Genomic DNA, 17,016 nt, shown 5'->3' on the forward strand with positions numbered 1-17,016 from the left:
CCCCCTCTGGTTTATAGCAGGGCTAGCGTAGGCTACTGGGAGCTATTGGGCTGTGGTCTATATCATGGCATGATTTGTGAGGTATGAAACAAACCCCTCTGTCCAAAACCATTCCCCGCAACCCCCAGCAAAGCTATCTGAAATTCCTCACACTCAACGCACTCATGAAGGGCCTCCTGAAGGAGACCGAGGTGCTAACTGTCGTGTTTGCTGACTGTCCCATTTCCAGCAAGCCAAGCCTTGAGGGAGAGGGTCGCGGCACAGATGAGCTCTGTGGGCGGTGCAGATAAGTCTGGAATGTTCGGGCCAGGGGAACAGGCCCAAGTGGAACTGCGTAGAGGGGGAGCTGATGGAGCCAGGGAACAGCCGGGGGTACTGGATGGTCAGATATGGAAGTGGGGGCGTCACAGATGAAAACTGGAACAGGGTGGCTGAGAACCAGTCTTCCCCATTCTGGGACCAGTTACAGCATCTCCCTCCGCCCCCCTCCCTGCCCCGTCTCCTGGGATGTTGCCAGCTCCTTTTCTTTGTTTGTTTTTACATTAACACAAGTGATTTCGCGCCGTGGCCTCCACCCAGCTCAACCTGGCTTCGGCGTCTGAGATTTTAATCACACATTAGGAGATGGAGCCTCCCCTGCTGGGTAAGCACAGGTCTATAGTCTGAGGGCCGGGCAGGCTAACCAGGCCCGGCTGCCCGCATGAGGCAGGCTGTCTTTATGCTATTGAACAGAGGCCTCCAGCGCCTCACTAGGGGTGGGCCGCATGGGTCACACAGCTGTGACAGGGGAGGGCCGCCCTGGTCTGCCTGTACCCAGTGCTCTCGGGGTCAGGGACGTGCAGCGGCCAACCTACTGAGCTTCGCACCCCAACAATAAGCATCGGGGTGAGCGCGGAGAAGAGCCCGCCGGCCACGGCCGCCCACCGGGCCTTACCTGGCCTCAGTATGCTGACCTTCCCGAACTGGCTTCAGAGAAGGGATGTTAATACTGTCGCTGGACAAGCTTGGCTTTAGCCTCCTCGCTCTCTGGGCATCTTCCAGCTCTTTTTTCTTCCTCTTGCCAAAAAAGTTCTTGAAGGCTTTGAATTTGGATTTCTTCTTTCCTGGAAGTTAAGGAAGGAGAGCGAGGCAGAGTGTGACAGTGGAAGGGGAGATGGGGAGGAAACGGGGCCTCTGTGACAGGAACAAGGACTGTGATCCCAGATGCCCTGCAGACTTGGGCCTCGCCACCCCCCCACCCCCACCCCGGGGCCCAGGACACCACACCACCATGCATGTGGCCTGCTCCCTTCTTCATAACTCCGTAGGACAAAGTGTCCGAGTTCTGGGGAGAGCAGAAGCTCGGGCCCCAGCTTGTGGTCTTCGGGCAGGCCTCTCTTCAGGCCCACCTCACCAGGCATCCACTTGCCTGGCCCCTGCAACCATGAACACACACCTCGGTCCTGACCCAAGAAGTTCATTCGTCTGCAGCAATTATTGAGCCCACGTAAGCACAGGGTGCCCCCCTGACTTCACACTGGTGTCTGGGGTCACCGCCACCCAGGTGGGGAGGCGAGCTTCCACATGTGAGAAAGCCCCTCAGGACCCCTGGAGTTGCAGGTGGGAGCTGGGACTGGCCAGCTTGTGTGCTGAAAGGACGCCGACCCGCGGGGCGAGTGCTATCGGGGTGGTGCAGTCAGGGAAGCTGTCCTCAAGGAGGGAATTTAGGAGCGAGGGAGAGGGCTGGGAATTGGGAAGAAAGGGCCACCAGGCAAAGAAGCTGCCTGGGCAAAAGGCATGACAGAATCAGATACCAAAGGGTTTTGCAAGGAGTGCGTGTGTGCATGTGTGTGTGCGTGCATGTGTGTGTGCGCGCGTGAGTGCGTGCATGTGTGTGTGCGCGCGAGTGCATGCATGTGTGCGTGCTTGAGTGCGTGCGTACGTGTGTCTGCGTGCGTGAGTGCGTGCATGCACTATGTGCACTGTGTGTTCTTCCGTTTTTGCCGGTTGGTTTGGATTATCTAGGGGGCTACTGCTCGCTGCACCTGCACATAATTGCAAGTTTGCGCTATCTACATTAACCACCAGGGCAGAAGCAAGGCCTTGGAGCTTTAAATGCTCCTAAGGCTTTGTTAGGGCTTTTTTTAGTTTCCTAACAAGCACCTGTATCTTTACTGGGGCTCAGCAGAAGAGGGGCGAGGAGAAGGGAGTGCGTGCTGCATTCTTCAGAGAATCAGCTCTTACTGCTTTCACACGCCATAATTTACCAGCATAGGTGTCTCATCCAAATTCCCAACAGTCTGGTCTCTGGAAGGCCTCTTGCCAGCATAGCAATGTTGCCCTGGCAGGGAAGGGCCCAGGCAAGGGAGTTGCCAATGGGGCTGCCATTAGAAAGGCTTAGTGGTGTAACGGAGAGTACCACCCAAGAGTCAGAACAGTCTGGAATCCTCGACTTGGCTCTGCTATCAATTAGCTCTGTGACTTTGGGTAAGTCACTCAACCTCTCTGGAACTCAGCAGGAAAATGAAGGGATCACACCAGTCAGCATCTCCCAAAGTGTGTTCAGAGGGCTATCATTGGTCTATTGCATGAGAAAGGGGTCTGCGGACCAGTCATTCTGAGAAACACTGGATTAGGCAAAGTTTAGGGATCTGCTTTCCAACAAGACTTTTCTGGAACTTCAACATGCCTATGTGAACAGTGAAGCTTTAAGATACTGGGCAGCAATGTTGTCTCCCAAATGCATGTAAGCAGAATGTCTGGCAAAACACGCTATGGGAAATGCTGAACTAGGGTTCCTTCTAGCTCTGGAATCCTATGGCCTATGAAAAAGGTTTCTAAACTTCAAGAATTGAAGGGACACTGGCATTCAGTCACAATCAACCCTTCTCTCTGTATGCCTAAAACTTGACTGTTGGCCTTCCAAGTTTTACACCTGAATGCCCTCTAGTCTGCCTATCCATCCATCCACCCATCCATCCATCCATCCATCCAACAAATATTTAAGACCAAGCACTTACCATGTTTTGGGTATCAACGAGAAAGGAGTAAGATACAGTTCTGTGTCTTAGCTACTGTTCCCCACATCAAGGCTGTAGGCAGGCCCTCTTTTGCATCCCCTACAGCAACCGACGCTGTGAAAGGCATGCAGTAGCTCCCAAGGGACAACTGAGTCCATTGAGGGATGCAGAATACCAACACAGCTGTCACTTCCCTTAAATTAAGGTCGCCAAGCAGAATCATCCTTAAGCATCCTATAATTTAAACACTGGCCCTTGTCAGGGTTGATATAAGTTGTAAAAAGTGTAGGTAAAGAGCTTAGCATAGGGTCTGGCATGGTGCAAGTGCTAATAACTGTGAGCTAGTACTAGGGAATCAATAATTACTTGTTTCCTTTTTTAAAAAATTTTTTTTAAATAAACTCTACACCCAACGTGAGGCTTGAACTCACGACCCTGAGATCAATGAGTTGCAGGCTCTACCCACAGAGTCAGCCAGGTGCCCCAATAATTACTTGTTTATTAAGACCAGATTCAATTCTATCTGTAGAATTGGTCTATCAGTTCTATTTATCTATAGATAAGGGGAAGCAGCCCCATATCTATCAATCAATAGTGATCTGTACAGTATAATGATTAGAAGCAGAAGCCAGCGTGGGGTGGGGCAATGCAAGAAGACAGAGGACTGTATGCTTGATAATCACTGCTTAAGTAATTCCTGTTTGGGATGGCTTGGGCCATTTCTCATCTACTAGGATGTACCTAAATAGGGTCATGATGGGGACCAACTTGGCGATTCTACCTACGGATAGAAAGAATAAAACACGAAGATACAGCAGGAAACATATTTTTTTCAAGTTTCCTTCTATAATTTTTTCTCAGGAAAAGTTCAACTAATTTCTATAATGATAAATTATTTAGAACGATGCTTGGGGGTGGCTTGAAAATGATCGAGCATTACTCTACTATACTAATTGCTATGATCAGTTCTTTGCTGGAAAAAATTTATCAACTGGATCTCTTGGGGGAAATGCCTTATCTGTAGTATTTGCCTATTTCTCTGGTGTAAAAGTCCCTGCCAGTTTTCACCCAGAACAGATAAGATTTATTGATTCTTGATGGGTGGTCTCCTTCTGGTCTTCTAAAAGAGGAACAACTTTATGCTCAGAGTGTTCAGAAACATAGCGATCGTTGCCCCTCTTGCTTCAAAATCCCCGACTAGAAGGGAGGAGGGCAAACCTGCTTCTCACAAACCAGCAAAAAGGCAGAGATGAGAGAGTCAGCGGCTAGCGGCCGCACTTGTAACACTATCTATAAACACTTAATAATTGGATAAAAACACTTCTAATAAACATCCGGGCTCTAAAGCTGAATGTACCAAGCATAATCATCGTATGGGCAGACAAAATTAGGCACTGACACCTTTTTATGTCCCTAAACCAGCAAAATGACTAGAGACTTTAGAACCATAACAGGGGCTAACATTTAATGATGCATGTATTTCAATTTCTGTGCCCCCGCTCCCCAGTTTTCCATTTTTGCTGGCCAAAAACAACAACCTATTTTCCCATGAGGATCCAAAATACCTTAAGTAACATGTGTCTCTTTCAACTACGGGCACTAGAAGGAAAATAATGTTTCCATTCGTCCCTGTGGGCTAGCTCTGAGTATGTGGGCATGGGGGGGCAGGTAGAGCTCTGTTGGTAGAGCTGGGGGTGCACCAGGAGATGGTAACCACCATGGTGGGTTGGTGGCTCACTGACCTCGGGCAGTGACTAGGAAGTGGCACACGGCCTTACCGAGCAACCCATTGCCACATATCCAATATCAACTGCAAGAGTCCAAGTCTTTGGCCTGTTTTGGCTTAGGAGACCTCCCGAGCCCCAACCACATCAGACCCCATGTGTGGAGATAGGCCCTGAGAAATAGATACGAGTCTGGGAACAGTCCACAAGCTATGTATTCTGCAACCCCACTGAAATCTGAGAGAGTTGCCCTATATTCAAGTGTATGAAATGGCCTTTCAAGCTCTCTTTTGTAAAGGGGTACCTTTAAATTACCAGCAGCTGAGCCCTGCCCAGGCTGGTTTTCAAAAGAAGCTGAAGTGCCAAAGGCTAGATAGACCTAGGCAGCTGGTAGAGGTCGCCACCCACATTTGTATCCAGCCATGTTTATGTAGGTCACCTCCACACTGGGTAACAAGTGCCCCCGCCAGGTACCGCAGTGGTGGGCAGTGAGCTCCCGGCCACCAGCTTCTGGACTTCTCCTATAACAAAGCCACTGATTTATTTATTCCCAGACAGGAGCTCTCAACATCCTCATCCAATGAGGGCCGTGTGTCACATGCCAGAAAACAGCCCACGGAAAGCAGTATTTTCCCCCCAGAGAGGAAAACACCGTTAACTCCAATGAAGAAATCATCACTTCTGGGTTGTATATTTGCTTATCCACCGCACACACAGGCAGCCCACCTGGGCTGAACTTAATGGGGCTTTAAAAATGCATCGCATGACAGTGACCTTGTTCTCTTGCATCGCTGCTTAGAAAGAAAATATTTCTAACTAGCCTTTCTCTCCATCAACCTCCAAACAGCCACGCTATTCTCTGGCTAGCAACGACTAGCTCTAAAAATGTACCCAACCGTCTGATCTTTTAAAACAACAAAATCTTGCAAGCAGAGAAAAGGCATTTCCTTACCTTCACTCTTCATCAAGATGCACCGCATTGCCACCTTCCTTTGTAGGCATCTGTCTAGCTCATATCCAAAAAGATAGGTCAGTTGGTTTAGTAGGGTGAATGAACAGAATCTGGTGCCTTGGTGAAGAGGCCTATCATTCATTTTTTTATTCATTCATTGAATGAATATTTGCGGGATCTAAGGACTCTCTCTCTGAGACCCAATACAAAACAATGGTGACACCAAAACGAAGCCCCAAGCCCTGCCTTCAAGGATCCGTGCACCAGGTTCAGCATCCCCCGCCCCACATCAGCCCCACATCAGCAGTAAAAGCGGGCCTCTAGGAAGCCACAAGAAGGTTCATTCTGTTCTTCCGGATCAAGTCTTCCACATCATACGCTACTTCAACAAAAATTGGAGAACAACCCAGTGAGCTGTTGCATTTAGTCCTATCTTTAAATTCAATGTCTTATTTTATGTCTGATGGTTCCTTTGCAGTGGAGGGATGTCGATGAGGCTTATCACTATCTAGTGACCTTTGCCTTCCTGAACTGATACTCACTCGCGGTTACATATCGCTCCTAGGTGGCCCCACAATTTAGGGAATGGACACACATCTGAGTAAGTTTTGCAAAAAGAACTTTTGTAAATTGAGTCCCACTTAATAGAAGCCTGTGGTGGCATCTTTGGTTTGTATTCCCCCTTTATTCCTCAAATTACAAAAAAATCTGGATTACTCTCTACAGTAAAACCTCAGTTGAACCTCTCAGGTCATGATCTGCTCCAAATTTTTTTTTTCTAATTAAGCAGAAATATTTCTCCTGCCTTAGTAAGTAGAAACCGGTAACCATCCCCAAAGAAGATTGCAGGGCCTCAGACAAACCTTGTGATATCAGAGTTGGACCCCCCAAAAAAGAGGCAAAGAAACCCTGCAAAGTAAGTGCAGACTGAGTCTAGTGTTATTAGAAATTTGATATGAACTCGTTTGCTTGTGGCTTCCTTTTTTTCCTAGGGGTTAAACACACAGTAAACGAATCTAGTTCTAGATGGCAAGATTCCACTGGGCTACTTACCCTCATCACTGGTGTCCAGAACTTCCAGACTTCCAGAAACTTCACTTAGTGATTCAGCCATACTAGGATCACTAAAGTAAAATATTGAGTGAAAAAGGAAAAGATCATCATTTGATATCCAGGGCCTAACATGCTCGTTTTACCTTACCCTTTATCCTTCTGTTAGATTCTTAAGCCATTCAAGGAAAACCAGACAAAGAGAATTGCCATGAGAGCAAATTACCCTTCCTTAAGAAAAAGCTCATGACTTCATTTATATGAAATGTCTAGAACAGGTAAATACACAGAAATATACATGCAAAAATGTTTATCATTGCATTGTTTTAAGTAGCCAAAAATGGGAAGCAATCCAAGTGACAATTAAAAGGCTAATTCTCTCATGACTCTGATTCCATGTCATGGGAGAATCATCCATCCTTATGCTTTTCTCCATCAGTACAGATAATCAATTGAGCATCAACTGTAAATTTTCCATTCAGTCTAGCCTTCTAGCAAAAGCTAGGGCTGACAGGTCTAGGGAAACATGTCTGTGGATAACCAGATCTTTAAAAATCAATGCTGACATTTTTGATGTGAGTTTGTGTGGGTTGGGAAGGGGGCTCCGACCAGCACCCTAACCCAGAGAAAGGATGCTATATTCATACACAGCTGGGAAGCTGTAGAGAGGCGGGTAGAGCTGGGCCTCATAAGAGCTCCCCCTAGGGTCTTGATCCGACCAGTTGAAGGACCATCAAGTGGGGGTTAAGTAGGTTCTGGAGCCCCATTTCCCACCCCAGATCTGCTCAGCTCCCAGACATAGTCAAACTGCCATTGCTGTTTTGTGCATGGATTCCAGGCCAGTCCTGTCCTGCCCTCCAGCCATACACCCCTGATACATCTCCGGAAGTAGAGAGGGATGCCCGTAGGCTCTGAGGTTAAGGCGGACTTGAGAGGTCACCAGCAAGAGTGACTGAGGCCTTGGAAAGCAAACGCTTCCAAACCACAGTGAGGGCTGACAGGGCCCTGGTGTCGAGATGGCTTCAGACCCTCTCACTGTGAAGTCCTATGACTTCCCATGGTGTGAGTTCTTTCTAACTGTGATGAGTAATAAACCCAACTCACTCGATGACAGGTGTGTCCTGGCTGGCCTTGGCTGAAAAGTATTGACACTATGTTCAAGTCACTCAAACTCTATGAGCCAATATCACAATTCTGCCTGAAGATGACTTAATCCCAAGCCCATACAATGCTCCCTAATTCTCACGCGCACACACACACACACACACACACAAGTTCCACCTGGAGATTTGGGAGGAGCAAAGGGATGGAGAAAGTCAGAAGTCCCTCAGAAATCCCGAGGGAGGACAGGAGAATTCCTTGAGCTAGGAGCAATTCACATCATGGGTGAGTTCCTGGGCCAGCATAATAAACATAGCAGCACCCCCGCCCCGACACTAAGGAAGGCTTTTTATACCCTAGGGAAATAAACTCTCTCTGAGCTTTGGAGAAGTCCATAGAAAAGGAGCCTGTTTTCCAAAATACCAGGCCACAGTAGGCTAATATTGTCCTTAACCCACCACTGACAGGGGTAGAAGACAGTGAAGCAACAACAAAAGAGGAAAATACAGAAGCCAAGAGGGAGAACAATGAAAGAGGACACCTTGGTGGCATCTGAATCCCTTAGAGCAATTAATAGAATCACTCGATTTGACTAACTCTCGAGTGTAGACTGTCTCCGATCCTTCCTAGCACACTTGCCTCATCCTCCTAAGCGAATCCCAAGGACCCTGAAGACAGCACCACCATCAGCTGAGCTGTCTCCCTGTCTCAACCAACCAACCAACCAACCACCCACCCACCCAACACAGCGAAACACACATGGCTCCCCTTGATTTGAAATTCTCTTCCCGTTATCACCCCATTTCTTATCACCCCAAAACTTTAAAGGGTTATGTCATCTATACTTACTATCCTTATGTCTTCACTTCTGAGTCTCCTGGGCTCTCTCTCTGAATTGAGGCTTCCGACCTGAACTCCTTCCAAAGCACTCCACCAAAATGGCTCTTATTAAATGCCACTGCAAGTCCCCTGACTTCCCAGCAACATCTGACACGCCCTCCTTTTTGCATAATTTTATCACTTTGCTTATTGACCGTCATACTCCCCTAATTTTCCTCCAACCTCATTGGCTGATTCTTCCTCAAGCTCCTTTGCTTGACCTTCCTCCTCTCCCTAGATCTGAAATGTTGTAGCCCCTAAAGTCTCTGTCCTTGGCCCTCTTTATCTATGACCGTTTCCTCAATCAGTGCCATTCAGTAGAAACATGAACGTGAACCTCCACTGCAAGCCACATGCGTTGTTGCAAAATTCCTAGTAGCCGTATTTAAAAAAAGCCAAAAGAAAACTGGTGGGGTTACTTTGACCTCAGTAGAGCCCAAACATTATCATATTTTATTTAACTCAACAGAACCAAAATATTTTACGTTCTTTTTTTTTTTTCCACGCTAAGTCTTTGAAATTCGGTTTGCATTTCACACAGGTGACAATTTTGAGTGCTCGAAGGGCACACATGGCTAGGGGCTACCACATCCTAAATGATCTCGTTCAGACTTGAAGTACCATCTCTACACTGGACTCCAAGGTGTCTGTCTCTAGACCTGATGTCTCCTCTGTACCCCATGGCCCTATAACCAACTGCCTCGCCAACACCTCCAACTACTGGTGCGTGGAATTCTTGCTTCCCCCATACCCACTCCTTCCCCCACCCCAGTTCCCCCCCTCCCCCGCTCCGAAAAATGCCACTAACCAAATGCTCAGACTGAAATTTAGGAGCTCTTGATTCCTCTCTTTCCATCGTATGCCACATCGAATCCGACAGTAAATCCTGCGAGTCCTCCTTGCATGTATTTCTGGAATCCGACCCTCTCTGGCCCCGTCTGAGCCACCATTATCTTGTTGCTGCATCACTACAGTGACCTAACCGGTCTCCTCGCTTCCTTGTTTGCCTCCTATTCTCCACACGGTGGCCACGTCTGTCCCACCAGCCCCTTGCTCGAAACCCCCCAGTGACTTGCCATCACGCTCAAAGTCCCAGCTCCTTACGCACCCCCCAAGCCTTATGTGATCTGGCCCCATGCTCGTGCCCCCCTGACCGCCAATCCTGTTACCCTCCTCCTTCCTCTCTCTGCTGCAGCCTCAGTGGCCTTCTCACCATGACCCAACACACCCAGCCCCTTTTGATCTCAGGACCTTGGCACTTGCGGTCCCCTTTGCCCGGAGGGCTCTTTCCCCAGCTAGTTGCACAGTTGACTCCTTTGTAGCTTTCAAGTCAGCTCAGATGTTCCCTCCCAGGAAAGACCTCCATGACCATCCTGGTTAGAGCCTCTGGTCTCTCTCCATCACATGACCCTTTATGAACATCCTTACAGCACTCAGTACTACCTAAAATCATATTCTACAGTAATTTACTTGTTTCTTGTCTGTCTTCTTTACTGGAATGTAAATTCCATAAGGTCAGGGGCCTTGCATATTCTGTCCATCACTGGATCTCCTAGCCCCTAGAATGATACCTAGCACACAGCAGGCCCTCAATAAATGTTTGGTGCACGAATGCTTAAATTCAATAAAAGAAGGGGAAGTAACATAAGAGCCATCTTTGTGGTCAGAAATTTCTTAGAAGTAGAAGCATGCTGTAGGAGCGCTTGTCCTGGGGGAGCGACCCCCTTGTTTTCCCAGCTTTGCAGGGCCTTCCTTCCCTCCTAGCGAGGTGGGCCCCACTCCTAGGCTGTTCATCTATGCAGAACCAAGCACACTTGGGCCCCTCCTGTCCTTGGTGTAGAGAATCTACTCGTAGGTGTCCCAGCCACGAGAACCCTGGGTGTGGAGCCCCACTCAGCTGGGCTAGGCCCGGAACCTCACGGAGGAAGCTTCAGGAACAGATACCCTGCCTTCTCCTACTTACAGCCCTCCACCCCTGGCAAAACTCCTTTCCTGTTGGCCTTGGGCTGACCTTATGAACCAGAGCTTTGCTTCCCAAGTACCTCCTCACAGAGGCATCGTTGTATTTCTTTCGCTTCTCTCATGATGGCTAATCTAAATCTAAAGTGAATTGGTTCCTTCGTTAGACCAGGCCTCTTTAAAAATGGCCTTTGGGCCAAGTCCTCTGGTCTATGCTTTTGTGTATGAATGATACTTAGCAAAAACTGCTGTCACCTCATTGGTATCTCAAAAAAGTCACAATGTTTGGTCTTGATCGTGAGCCTCCCCAGCTTCAACTAGTTCATCAACTTCCTGCTGCCGGTAGGATGAGAGCCAAGTCCTTGACTCTCGAGGCCCTCCGCAATCTGGTGTTCCCTGCCCCTCTCCGTTGTACCAGAAGTCCACCCCCCACTCATGTCCTCACGCCCAGAATTACCCGTCATTCCCCAGACGCACCAGGTGCTCTCACGTTCAGTGCTCTGTCCGCTTGGCCTAGAACGTCAACTCCCTCATCCCCACATCCTTACAATCCTACCCGTTCCTCCAGACCCAGCTCAAAGGTCTGTGCCCCATGCTCTTGGTCCTTTGCCTCCGTCACAGTTGATATCACCTTGAAGACAGGGACCACATCTTGCCCACCCAGATGTCACCAACACCTAGAACGAGGCCAGGCGCATGGAAGGCTCTCGCTGCATGTTTTTCCAGATGGACGAACACAGGAGCAGGGAGTAGGGGGTGCTGCGGTGACAAATAGGAAATCGGTAGGGAAAGCGGTCCCCTTTTTTAAACACATGGGGACAATATGAGACACACTTTCAGTAAAAATCCCCTCTGCACAAAATCCGTGAAGAAATTGGCAAGCCGAGTAGGGAAAGAGGAAAGAACGTATGCTTTTATCCAGTGAATGAGAGGCCTTCAGAACCACTTCCAAGGAGCATAAAGTCATGTCATAACGGGCATCAGGAAGCCCGGCCCAGCAGGGATCTAAAGTTTCATTATCAGTCATCGTTTAAATGCTTGCTTGCTCTGGGCCAACCCTAGATGCTTAGGCCTCGCAGCTGCCTATTGCTTCTCAGCCTGTCTGACTTGAGGGCTGAACAAGGGCTCTAGGGGGGAGAAAAAAAGAAGCGACAAGGGAATAAGGCCTGCCTTCCAAGGCTGTTGCAATTTTTTAACCACAGCCTGGTTCAGGTTCAAGGACTCAGAAGGCTCTGCTTGACACCTTTGCTGGCTTCCCAGAGTGGGGATGGCTAACAGAAAGCAGTTAGCCTCGTTTTGTAGCAAATAATCTGGCAGGCTGAAATGCTTTTCGTGGAGTCTGTGGTAGGCAGAACTCTAAGCGTGCGTGCCCTGTAAATCCCCTCTCCTGGAGTCTGGGTGGGCCTGGCCTAATCAGGCAAGCTCTTTTTAAAAGCGTGTCCAGAGGTCAGACAGAGAAGTCAGAGAGATGCGAAGCCACGGCAGACGCTCTCCTGTTGGGCTTGAAGGGCCAAACCGCTACGTCGTGCGGAGTGAGGACCACGTGGCAGGGCCTGGCAGGTGGCCTCCGGCCGCTGAGAACAAGGCTGACCACCAGCCAGAAAGTGGGGACCTCAACCCTACCATCTCGAAAGCCTGAATTCTGCCACCCACCAGCTCGTCTGGAAGAAAAGCTCCGACCTCGGATGGGTCCTCAGCCACGGCTGATCCTCTAAGTGCTGCCTCGCGAGCCCCTGACGTCCACGGTGCCGGGGCTCCGGACTCGCGGACACCGCGAGGTGGCACATTTGCGTATGCTCCGGGGAGCAGATGTGAGCCCCCTCGCGCTATCCTGGGTCGAGGGAAACAATCCTGCTGGTCATTTAGCCTGGCTCGGAGAGCCCTTGGCGGAAAGTGCCGCATGGCTTTGGGGGCACCTTAGGTGATGTGACATCTTCAGTGACTTCCGCAAAGCCCCGCCTCCAAGTGCCCATGGGCGCCAGGAGGAAGACACAGGAGGGAGAGAGGGTCACTTTTCTACACCCCACACCCTCACCTACGGGTGTCTGACCACCACAACCATTGAGCAGATGGCTAAGCACGCTCTAGGGGATTCCTGTCGCAGACACCTGTTCTAGAGAAATTGTCACCCAGGCCTTTCTCCCACTCCAGGAGGCCAGAGAAAGATGCAAGCCTGCCACCCCCCACGTCCCCACCATAGATAGGGAAGCCCATTTCAGGGAGACCTCTTAGCACCCTGCTTGTGAGCCAGGGAGCATGGAGACTTGTCCCGGAGACTGGAGGAAGCCTCAAAAGAACAGGTGTCTCAGCGGGAAGACGGCTCAAAATTTCTGTGGAGATACGTCCCACTACCAGAAGAGAGCAAGAGGAAAGATTCCCCCCCGCCCCATCTTATCTTACAGGGGCAGCTACAAGAGCTGCACTGGATTGCAGCTTCTCCTCCTCCTCCTCCTCCTCTTCTTCCTTCTTTTTCCTTCTTTGTGCATTTTCCTCCTCCCATGCTTCCATTTCAAAGGTCTTTAGCTTGCCTCCAGGTCTGCCTTTCCTTCCTCCCCATTGCGCCTCAACCCCCCAGAGTAAACCAGTAGAAGCTCAGGAAGACCCAACTCAGGCCACCCCTAACACCTTAGATCCCCAGGAGGTCAAAAATGCAAAGAACGGGGGGTGGGAGGATGGGTTAGCCTGGTGGTGGGTATGTAGGAGGGCACATTCTGCATGGAGCACTGGGTGTTATGCACAAACAATGAATCATGGAACACTTCATCTAAAACTAATGTTGTAATGTAAGGGGATTAACATAAGAATAAAAAAATTAAAAAAAAAAAAAAAAAAAAAAAAAATGCAAAGAACTTGGCCGAGAAGTTTCTTTCTGCCATCTCTCCAGTGGCCTCAAAGCCTAGCCGATGGGGAGTCTCATTTTGTCTCGTCAGTCCACATACCCTACGATTAAGGGCTCTGTCCTTGCAGTCAGGGACAATTAATATTACATAGTGAACACAATGAACGAAATTGCAGAGCCCTGCTCCGTGCCAGGCAAGCACCATGAAAGCTGCTTCTTCGTGTGTTCTTTACTGAAGCCTCACAAGGTCCCTATGAGGTGGGCATTATGTCCATCCCCGTTTCCCGGGTGGGGAAACTGAGTCTCGCTGACATGAGGTCATCTGTGCAGGAGTAATAGAGCTAGGACTCAAATCCGGTTCTGGAGGATTTGGGAGCCCATGGCTCGACCACCACACTCTCCTTCCTCCTAACTCGGCAAAATCTGGTAAGCATTAAATGCCCACCCTCTCCTGCCCCCAGAGAATCTCCCATGCTGGCCTATGACAGGACCCAAAAATAGGACACTAGCGAGGTTACTCTCAGCCCCTAACGTCTTTGCCAAGATTCACTGGCCAGTTTAACAACAAAGAATCCTGCCCCAAATGGCTCACTGGCCACACATATTACAAGGAGCCATCATGCAGTATTAAAGGGGACACGTCTGTTGCATGGGCCCCTTGGGTGGCCAAGCTGAAGTAGGGTCCCATCCAGGGGAGCAGGAAGCATGGGGGCCCTGGAGGACTCAAGGGAGAGCCATAATTGAGTCAAGGGGCCCTGAGGATGGACTTCACAGCTTTAAGGGTGTGTCAGGTGCCCAGAGCTCTGGACCCAACCTCTCTGCTAGTGCTCAAGGCCATCCCAAGTGGAGTGTGCCTGTGGTTTTTTAGTTTATGAGGTATTTGTTGTGGTTGCTGTTATTACAGCTCCCGGCGGTCAATAATCCATCAGCTGGCGGGGGGGGGGGGGGGTGAAAATTTTCCGAGGTGGGGGAGAAAGGCAAAAGGAGAAAGGGGGTGGTGGTGCTGGCGTGGGGCGTGGGCTCTTCGTGGCTGGTTGGAGTCTGTGGGCTATGGCCCGGATGCTTCCTGGCCTTTGAATTCCAAAGGCCCCTAGAAGATGAGACACGGGTAGTCATTTTCTGCAGGGGGTGGGGGAGGAGGTAGGGGAGATAAAGGAGGGAGAAAACCAGGCCCCGGCAATGCGCCGCCATGCCAAGCTGAGCTACCTGTACCTTTTCTGAAGGCAACTTGTAGCTTTTCAGTTCCATCTTCAGGCCCTTTCAGCCCACGGGGTGGGGGCTGGGGGAGGCAGTCTCAGCTTGGCCTCATGGTTATGATAACTAGCCCTTGGCCTCCCAGTTCTGAAGGGCAGGGCACGGAGGTCTTGGAGTGCACTGTGCCTTAACGGGGAAGGGGTGGGTGTGGGGAAGGGGGAGGCCGTGGCCCACAAAGGGCACATGCCCCCTGAAATAAAGACATACCCAAGAATCTGAGAGCCCTGGCCATTCCTGGGCAAGGTGATATCTGAGAGCCCGAGGCCCCAGATTTCCATAGCCCTTAACCCCACACACAGCCCTGCAGCCAGGCAGAAGCAGCTACAGATTTGGAGTCGCAGGAAGGGTTACGAAAAGGTTCCCTGATCCCCAAATCTCTCCCTTTACCCCAGCCATGGCATTGACCTCTCCACATGGCCTTGGATCCCCACCGTTGGAATCACTCCCTCTGAACCAGGCCACAAAGTCAGAACCATCTTTCCCAAGGCCCCTCTCTTTGCTACCCCAAAGTCTTTATGCAGCCCTACTAGGGGCTCAGAGCTGCGACGACGAAACACAGCAGTCAGCACTTACTGCATAGTTAATATGGGCACGCATCCTCTCTTTCGATCCTCGGAACAATCCCATGAGGTGGGTACTATTTATTCTCGATCCTCCCCATTCTGCAGATGAGGGAAGCCTAAAGGCTAAGTAACTGCCCAGGGTCACAGGCAAGTCCACGGGCAAGGCGAGGTCATCTGACTCCAGGGCCCATGCGTGCTACATAAAACGACCCACTCTCTGCTGACGAGAAACAAGCACACGTGAAAGATTTGGGAACCATATCTGATTAGGAATCAGAAGTCCTGGGTCCTGATTCTGCCCTTCCAACAGATTATCTTTGTGGCCCTGCCACACTCCCTCCAAACCGGGCCTCAGTTCCCACATCTGTAACATGAGGACGTGAGACTAAATTATCACATGCTCTCTTATGGCATTTTATGACAAGGACCCAAAGGCTAAACTCTAGGCTACTGACTACATAGAGGAGGGGTCTGTAGGCCCCAAGAGTCTGTGCATTGCCAAGGCGGGCGGGGAGCAGCAAAGCCAAGCCAGAGAGCTAAGATGTTGAAGTCAAAGAACAAGGAAAGGTGAGAGGGAAGGGAAGGAGCAGATGGAAGAATCGGGGAATGGAAGGCGTGTGGCCACAGAAAGTTCTAGAGGGTGATTTTGTGGGCAGCTCCGCTTAAAGCAGCACGAGGCTGGAGGAATCACGAAAGGCCTGAGAGATGAGCCCCACCTTAAGACGGGCCATCTGCTGGGCAGAAAATTTTGTTGTCCGCTTAAGCACTGAGGCACCCACTTGAGAGCATAGGTGAGTTGGGGTGGGGGTGGGGGCAGAGAGGGCCGATGACAGCCACAGACCCTGGGCCACCTGGAAGAGCCTAAGAACCTGGCCCAGGATGATGTGCTCAGGGCAATGAGGCACGGGTGATGCCTGTCTCCCTTACATCCCTTCTGCCCGGGGTCAGGTCTGTTCTCACACCTGACTCTCACACCTCTCTGGTCCAGTCTCTGGAAAAGAAGCCAGAAGCTCCTGGACCAATACCGACAGGCCACAGGAGGGAGGTGCTAGCACCAGGGATGCCAGATGGCAACCGACTGGAAAATGGAGTGGCCCAGAGCCTGGTGCTAGGCCAGACACCAGGAGGGCAGAGAAGGAGGGACCCCCCTGAAGAACGGCCTGGAGCCAGGCCAGGCTAGAGGCCGCTAGTCGGGGCAGAGAGAAAGGCCCAGATGGCCAAGGGCAGAATGAAGATTCCTGGTTCCCTTCTCCTGTGTCCACTTCCGGTCACAGAAGCAGAGAGGAACCCAAAGCACAGAGTTTTCTCAAGGCCTCCTCTTGCCCGTTCATCCCCTCACTCCGCCCGCGCTGTTCCCGGCAGGGAGAGGAACAGGGTCGCCACCTGGGAGAAGTCAGCGGGGTGCACACAGCTCTTCCCAGTAGGGCCACCACCTCAGGGGAAAGGAGAGCGGCAGGGAGAACCTGGAGAACAGAAATCTCCCGAGCTTCCTTAAACTTGAAGAATCTCGGGTCAGAATGGCCTAGGAGAAGAAGAAGGCGCACTGGGGGGAGCGCCCAGGAAGAGCGCTTCAGTGGGGGTGGGAGACACCTGGTCCCTCCCCCCCCAATGGACACCGCTCTGTTGGCCTGGCCCCTTCCCCCCACCATGGACACCGCTCTGTTGGCCTGGCCCCTTCCCCCCCACCATGGACACC

General features: G+C 50.6%; 1 protein-coding gene across 1 annotated transcript in view; it reads right to left on the reverse strand.

The window, feature by feature from the left end:
• KIAA1210 (KIAA1210 ortholog) overlaps positions 1–17,016 on the reverse strand; it is a 135,910-nt gene that overhangs the window by 38,860 nt on the left and 80,034 nt on the right. The window contains 2 exon segments of the mRNA XM_054507800.2: positions 935–1,103; positions 6,729–6,799. Of these exon segments, the coding sequence (XP_054363775.2) occupies positions 935–1,103; positions 6,729–6,799 (240 nt within the window).

Source organism: Mirounga angustirostris, unplaced genomic scaffold, assembly GCF_029215605.1.
Source record: "Mirounga angustirostris isolate CCGP_5_RB_7025 unplaced genomic scaffold, mMirAng1.0.hap1 SCAF_11, whole genome shotgun sequence".
Taxonomy (NCBI): Eukaryota; Metazoa; Chordata; class Mammalia; order Carnivora; family Phocidae; genus Mirounga; species Mirounga angustirostris.